This window comes from Miscanthus floridulus, chromosome 18 (assembly GCF_019320115.1).
Source record: "Miscanthus floridulus cultivar M001 chromosome 18, ASM1932011v1, whole genome shotgun sequence".
Taxonomy (NCBI): domain Eukaryota; kingdom Viridiplantae; phylum Streptophyta; class Magnoliopsida; order Poales; family Poaceae; genus Miscanthus; species Miscanthus floridulus.
Window position 1 is genome coordinate 80,642,436 of NC_089597.1, and position 8,388 is coordinate 80,650,823.

The window sequence follows — 8,388 nt, forward strand, 5'->3', positions numbered from 1 at the left end:
TGGCGGTTGTAGCAGTGAGTGGGTGGAGTGATTCATCTGGTGCATCCCCACTCCCTTGGTGGGGAGAGGGGCCGCGAGCCGGTGTCGCGATGCGGAGCTCTTTGCCTATTGAACGGCGGTGGTCTCCACTAGTGCCCGGATGTTCCGGTGGATCGCCTGTTCCTGGGGGTCGTTCGGCTCGAGAAGGCCGCACAGAAGTATTGCCGCTGTGGTGATGTTCTGATTGGCCCAAGCGAACTATGGGGGATCATTCCCCCTGTTCATGGTGTTGCGGTGGACCAGACGGACGCGACCCCGGGCGCCGCTCGCCGGTCTATGTGCACGAGGCACAGTGTGGTGCGCCGAGCGTGCTGGCACAGTCGGTGGCTGGTGCAGCCACTGTTGTCGTACTTCCTCGCCGTGCTCCCATGTGAGCTCGGGGGTCTCCGCACGAGGGTCCGGAGGGGTGTGAGTCTGCAAGGACTCCGTTACCACCGGTGGCTGTCCCGGAGCATCTGCCGTGGCGCACTCACGAAATGGACGGTGGCTGGGCGCCACGTCGCCGATGCTGGAGCCGTCACTCTCAACATCATCATCCATGAGGTCGAGGAAATAGGTGGGAGCATAGCTCACCATCCCCATGAATTCGGACGTGAGAAGGTAATGAGGACATTCCTAGCATTCACTCATCTTCAAATGAAACTCCACTTGATATAGCTGGTCCAATTACAAGAAGTAGAGCTAAACAATTGGAGAAGGAAATTCATTCTCAGGTGAACGCTAACCTTATGCTTAATAATCAGTTTATGTTGAATGAGCCTATGCTTTTGAGTTCTTGTTCCAATGTCCTTAGGAATGATGGAGTGTATGAACCAACATGGGATGAAGATGGATTCAAGCCTCTGGACATTTGAACCAAGAAGCCTATGGTGTGCAAGAATAAAATGGTGGTTCATCACCTTTGCATGGAAATGCAACCAGAAGCTAGATGACTGATACATGATACGAATTCCAAGCATCACCGCGGACAGAATACAAGGAGTTAGATGGTGTTCTATATGTGGATGGAAGCGTCTTCAAGTCTACTTTCCAGCCCATCAAACGGCTCATTATTTCGACGTCCCAATAAAGAGTTATGCTCATTTTAGTAACTGCTATCAGAAGCTGAAAAGATACGCGAACCAGCCACGAAATCCATTGGTGCATGCGCATGCTACCATTTACTCCAAGTTGAACGTCCCTATCTCTATATATATCTTGTACTAGACAATGAAAGGTCAGATTTGGATTGGTTGAATTCAGAATACACAAACTCGTGGAGTTTTGTTTATGCGTGAGTCTTGAGAGGCTTGCAACACTTGTTCTTTCGATTCCTGAGGGAGTTGTAGAACGCCGAACTGCGGTTCACCCAGTTCGTGCCTTCACGTCTATAGGGCGTGATTGCGTGGGCTGTTTCGTCGGTACGTGGAAGGGTGATTGTCTCGGTAGTTCGTCGTGTGGACAGCCTCGCGGTGCACTGCCTCTTCACCAGGTCACGCAGCGACAAGTTATCAAGTTCGCGGATCCTACGAGAAGATCGGGCCACACAACTTGCTACACGCTTGCATAGGCGTGTGCACATCATCTGGTACCAGAGCCTCCGTTTCCTCAGTAGGATTGTTCTTGTTTTTGGTAGGATAGAGTTTAAATACCTACTGTCCACTGATAGCCAAAAAGAAAACCTACAGCCCAAATTCATACGTGCTACTGATTTTGTAGTTTGCTTTATCGAGTTTTAATCCTTTAAGACTTGTCTAGTTGCTGAAATTTTTTCTTTTCCACATCGTTCTAGTTGTTATCATTGATCTAATCATCAAATTGCTTGCTGCATATATATAAATAAAAAAAAACCCCCACCCGTCCCACCCTTGTTTTCTAACCGCCACAAATTCCCCAACCGAGTTTCTTGTTTTTGTGCTGCGCCGTCCATCTTAGTTGATCCTTATGTGCCCCTTTAGTTGAAAGTTGTGCTGCGTTTCTCACAAAGGTTAAAAGAAAAGATGTATATGGGTCAAAAGAAGGACTGAAAACAACGAGTTCTTGTTCAAAAAAAAAGCGAAAGAAAAGAAATAAAAGAGAATTGTGTTCAGCACACCACAAAGGGGTTTGGGCAGCGACAAGTTTCGGTTGGTGCAATTGATGTTCATCTATCCACTTCCTACATCTTGTTCCTTTCTTTGAGCATCTTTTCCTTTATATTCAGCAACTTAGACTTGAGTTCTTGGATTATTATTCGGTTTTGCATTACTACATTTCAGCGCATTCCATTTACATATTACCCCACCAAGCTCCACTTAAAAGCACCGTGAGCTGTTGCACCGTAGTCTCTTCACTCTTCCACTACAGATTGCAGCCCCGGTTCTTGCTCTTTTCAGGGAGAGAAAGAACTTGTTTTGTAAGTGGTCAGGGAGTGATTCCACATATTCATTGTCCTATTATTTTTGTCTCCTTGTTACTAACATGGCTGATGATGAAGACTCTTTTTCCCATACTGTTTCTGCTCAAGAGATTCAGGAGGTGCGTGAACAAATGCGTCAATTGATGCAAGGAATGCAACAACTTCAGCAATCCATTCAGCAACAGCGTGGGGAACCTCCACCTCATGATAATGAGGATGATGATCACCATGGCGGTGGCGGTGCTGGTGGCCGTGGTGGTGGCCGTGGCCGAGGATTTGCTGCTGGTTTTGGTCGTGCACGACGTGTTCCTGTTGGTGATCCTACTGATTTTGATGTTGAAACGCATTCAGATTATAGTGCTGAACATGGAGGTGATCCTTATGGTCGCCGTGGTGGATATGATGATCATGGTGGTGACAACTTTGGCCGTTTTGGAGCCCGTGGTCGTTATGGTGATCACCGTCGGCGTCATCATGAACGACGTCACAATGATATGGTTTGAGCAAGGTTAAAGTGTCCATTCCTCCATTCAACGGCAAGGAGAATGCTGATGATTATTTTGAATGGGAAACCAAAGTGGAGCAAATATTTGATTTGTATGAATACCCTGCTGAAAAGAAGGCAAAGCTTGCAGCCATTGAGTTCAAAGGCTATGCCATAACTTGGTGGAATCAGATCCGTACTGAATATCATAGAGTTGGGCATGATCGTATAACTTGGGAAGACATGAAGAGGGAAATGAGACGTCGTTTTGTTCCTGCATATTATTCTCGTGATCTACATTTGAAGCTGAAACGTCTTGTGCAAGGTACTCGCAGTGTTGATGAATATTTTCAAGAATTGGAAATGTGTGTACTTCGTACAGGGATAACTGAAGATGAGGAATCCACAATGGCTCGGTTTCTGGTTGGCCTCAATAAACCCATTGCTGATAAAGTGGATATGACAAACTACACATGTCTCACCGAGTTGGTTCATTTTGCAAAGAGGGCTGAAAGGCAAATTGCTACGTCTTACAAATACAATGCTTCATGGCGTCATTCCCAACAGCAAGGGGATGTCACGCCTCAATTCCAACAGCAAGGAGCTGCAACGCCCAAATCCTCATCTCGTGGAGCAAATAGATATCTTCCAACTTCTTCCAAACAATTGGATGTGAAAGGTAAAGCTGTGAGTTCAAGTCAGCCCACTTCTTCTACTGCAGCCACCCAACGCAAGACAAGCAAGATTGAGTGTTTTAAGTGTGGTGGTCATGGGCATAAGCAAGCTGAATGTCCCAATCGTCGTACTATTATTGCACTTGCTGATGGTTCTTATGATTCACAAAGTGAAGAGGAGGACGAGTTTACCAATGTATTTGCAGATCTTAATCTTGACACTTGTGAGTATTCAGCAGAGGATGGTACATTTGAGCTAGGTCTGAATTGTTTAGCCATTCAACCTATTCCACCTTTTGCTCACAATAACATGCTACAAGATATTATTTCTCCATCTTCTGACGAGATTACTAGTGCTGATTTTGATGAGTTGCTTGCTGATTTTCCTGATTTGGAGCCTTCTACAATGAATACACCATCTCCTTCTTTGGTGGTTAGGAGAGTTCTTTCCACTCAGTTTGTTGCTGCTGAACAAGGACAACGCCATAATTTGTTTCAGTCCCGATGCAAAGTGAAAGGACAAGTGTGCCGTTTCATCATAGATGGTGGGAGCTGCAATAATATTGTTAGTGCTTTGCTTGTTGAGAAGCTTGGTTTGCAGCCACGTCGCCATCCACATCCATATCATATGCAATGGTTGAATAATTCTGGGACAGTTAAGGTTTCAGCCATGATTCGTTTGTCATTTTCCATTGGTGATTATCATGGAGAGGTTGATTGTGATATTGTCCCCATGCAAGCATGCCATTTGCTGCTTGGTCGGCCATGGCAATTTGATGTGGATTCGGTGCATTTTGGACGGTCTAACAAACACACTTTCATTCACAATGACAAGAAGGTGGTTCTTATTCCATTATCTCCAGAGGAGATACATGCTTCAGATATGGCTCGCAAGAAAAGAGAGGAATCTGACAAAAGAAAATTGAGTGAGATCCCCAACACAAGTAAGGGAGAGAGTTCTAACCCATCCAGCCACATAAAGACTCCTGCCAATCCTAAACAGCCACGCCACACTGAGTGTCTCTTTGTGAGCAAGAGTGATATGAGAGAAGTGAGAAACACCACAGCCCCATTTTTTGTGCTCTTGCACAAGGAGGTCCTACTTTCAACTAACGATTTACCTTCATCGCTGCCTAGTGTTGTTCTTGATCTCTTACAGGACTTCGAAGATGTTTTTCCTGATGAGATACCAGCTGGACTTCCTCCACTCCGTGGAATTGAGCATCAAATTGATTTGGTACCAAGTGCTTCTCTTCCAAATCGTCCAGCCTACCGCACCAATCCCACAGAGACAAAGGAAATTCAGCGACAGGTAAAAGAGCTTTTGGACAAAGGGTATGTTCGTGAATCCTTATCACCATGTGCTGTTCCCGTTCTTTTAGTTCCAAAGAAAGATGGCTCTTGGCGCATGTGTGTTGATTGTCGTGCTATCAATGCTATAACTGTTCGATATCGCCATCCCATTCCACGACTTGATGACATGTTAGATGAATTGAGTGGTTCCATCATTTTCACCAAGATTGATTTGCGTAGTGGCTATCATCAAATCCGCACGAAACTTGGTGATGAATGGAAAACAGCGTTCAAAACTAAAATTGGTCTCTATGAATGGCTTGTGATGCCATTTGGCTTGACAAATGCTCCTTCAACTTTTATGCGCTTAATGAACCATGTTTTACGAGCTTTCATTGGCAAGTTTGTAGTTGTTTATTTTGATGATATTCTGATCTATAGCAAATCATTTGATGAACATCTTGATCATATCCGTCAAGTACTTGCTGTTTTGAGGGAAGAGAAATTGTATGGCAACATTGCTAAGTGCACCTTTTGCACAGACCGTGTTGTTTTCCTTGGCTTTGTTGTTTCCGCAGATGGTATTCAGGTTGATGAAGAGAAGGTTAAAGCAATACAGGATTGGCCTACACCTACAAATGTGAGTCAAGTTCGAAGTTTTCATGGTCTTGCAGGTTTTTACAGGCGTTTTGTTAAAGATTTCAGCACCATCGCTGCACCCCTCAATAATTTGACAAAGAAGGATGTTCCATTCAAGTGGGGTGATGAACAAGACCAAGCCTTCAATGAGCTGAAAACAAAGCTTTGTGAAGCATCGCTGCTACAACTTCCTGATTTTGGTAAGACATTTGAGATCGAATGTGATGCAAGTGGTATTGGCATAGGAGGTGTACTCCTGCAAGAAGGTAAACCTGTTGCCTACTTTTCTGAAAAGCTAAATGGTCCACATCTGAATTACTCGGTTTATGACAAAGAGCTTTATGCCTTAGTTCGCGTTTTGGAAGTTTGGCACCATTATTTGTTACCTAAAGAATTTGTCATCCATTCTGATCATGAAGCTTTGAAATATCTAAAAAGTCAAGGCAAACTGAACCGTAGACATGCTAAATGGATTGAGTTCATTGAAACATTTCCCTATGTTGTAAAACATAAGCGTGGAAAAGATAACATTGTTGCCGATGCCTTATCACGGAGATGTGGTTTGGTTACACAATTAGATACAAAAGTGCTTGGTTTGGAATCCATTAAAACACTCTATGCAGCTGATTCTGATTTTAAAGAACCTTTCTCTCATTGCATTGCTGGAAAAGGCTGGGACAAGTATTATGTGCATGATGGTTTTTTATTTCGGACTAACAAACTATGCATTCCAGCCTGTTCGATTCGTCAAGTTCTTTTGCAGGAAGCACATGCTGGTGGCTTAGCTGGTCATTTTGGCGTCAAAAAGACATTGGACATGCTCTCCGATCATTTCTTTTGGACACATATGCGACGTGATGTCCAGCGACATGTTGCACGCTGCATAATCTGCTTGAAAGCTAAGTCCCGCCTTAATCCCCATGGTCTTTATACTCCATTACCAGTTCCGAATGTACCTTGGGAAGATATATCCATGGATTTTATTTTGGGGTTACCTCGGTCTCAGAGGGGGAGGGATTCTATCTTTGTTGTTGTTGACCGATTCTCTAAAATGGCACATTTTATTCCATGTCATAAGAACGACGATGCTTCACACATTGCTGATTTGTTTTTCAGGGAGATCGTTCGTTTACATGGAGTACCAAGGACTATTGTTTCAGACCGGGATACAAAATTTCTAAGCTATTTTTGGAAGACATTATGGGCTAAACTTGGTACAAAGTTGTTATTTTCCACCACTTGTCATCCGCAAACCGATGGGCAAACTGAAGTTGTCAACCGTACCTTGTCCACCATGTTGCGTGCTGTGTTGAAAAAGAATTTGAAGCAGTGGGAAGAATGCCTTCCACATGTTGAATTTGCTTATAACAGGGAACAAGTTAACTTGGATGCAGCAAAGAGATCAGATTTTCTCAAGAAGCTACATGATGAGACAAGAAGGAATATCAAGAAGAAATCAGCACAATATGCAAAGCAAGCGAACAAAGGTAAGAAGAAGGTTACATTCCAGCCCGGAGACCTCGTGTGGTTGCATCTACGCAAGGATCGATTTCCCCAACAGCGCAAGAGTAAGTTATCTCCTAGGGGTGATGGTCCGTTCAAGGTTTTACACAAGATAAATGATAATGCTTACAAAATTGAGCTGCCACCCGAATACTCCAATGTGAGTACAACATTCAATGTCAAAGACTTGCTTCCATTTGTTGGTGAGCCTGAGTCGAGGACGACTCCTTCTCAAGAGGGGGAGGCTAATGAGGACATTCCTAGCATTCACTCATCTTCAAATGAAACTCCACTTGATATAGCTGGTCCAATTACAAGAAGTAGAGCTAAACAATTGGAGAAGGAAATTCATTCTCAGGTGAACGCTAACCTTATGCTTAATAATCAGTTTATGTTGAATGAGCCTATGCTTTTGAGTTCTTGTTCCAATGTCCTTAGGAATGATGGAGTGTATGAACCAACATGGGATGAAGATGGATTCAAGCCTCTGGACATTTGAACCAAGAAGCCTATGGTGTGCAAGAATAAAATGGTGGTTCATCACCTTTGCATGGAAATGCAACCAGAAGCTAGATGACTGATACATGATACGAATTCCAAGCATCACCGCGGACAGAATACAAGGAGTTAGACGGTGTTCTATATGTGGATGGAAGCGTCTTCAAGTCTACTTTCCAGCCCATCAAACGGCTCATTATTTCGACGTCCCAATAAAGAGTTATGCTCATTTTAGTAACTGCTATCAGAAGCTGAAAAGATACGCGAACCAGCCACGAAATCCATTGGTGCATGCGCATGCTACCATTTACTCCAAGTTGAACGTCCCTATCTCTATATATATCTTGTACTAGACAATGAAAGGTCAGATTTGGATTGGTTGAATTCAGAATACACAAACTCGTGGAGTTTTGTTTATGCGTGAGTCTTGAGAGGCTTGCAACACTTGTTCTTTCGATTCCTGAGGGAGTTGTAGAACGCCGAACTGCGGTTCACCCAGTTCATGCCTTCACGTCTATAGGGTGTGATTGCGTGGGCTGTTTCGTCGGTACGTGGAAGGGTGATTGTCTCGGTAGTTCGTCGTGTGGACAGCCTCGCGGTGCACTGCCTCTTCACCAGGTCACGCAGCGACAAGTTATCAAGTTCGCGGATCCTACGAGAAGATCGGGCCACACAACTTGCTACACGCTTGCATAGGCGTGTGCACATCAGAAGGGGCGGCGCCGGCTTCCTTCGGAGCCCTCGGGCGTACGCGTCTGTGGGAGACGTGAGGCCATAGGGGAACCGGTCATATGGCGGTCGCGACGGGGACAACGGGGTCCCTCCGGGTAATTGGCGGAAGATAGAAAATAGCAAGTAAATAACAGCATGTACATTACTCA

At 44.5% G+C, this 8,388-nt stretch overlaps 1 protein-coding gene across 1 annotated transcript; it reads left to right on the forward strand.

Annotated features, from left to right (window-relative positions):
- The first annotated feature begins 2,644 nt into the window (after positions 1–2,644).
- LOC136524077 (uncharacterized) lies at positions 2,645–6,291 on the forward strand. The gene is made up of 3 exons (XM_066517555.1): positions 2,645–2,924; positions 2,995–6,187; positions 6,270–6,291. The coding sequence occupies exons 1-3, from the start codon at positions 2,645–2,647 to the stop codon at positions 6,289–6,291; spliced, it is 3,495 nt and encodes a 1,164-aa protein (XP_066373652.1).
- Positions 6,292–8,388: the final 2,097 nt, after the last annotated feature.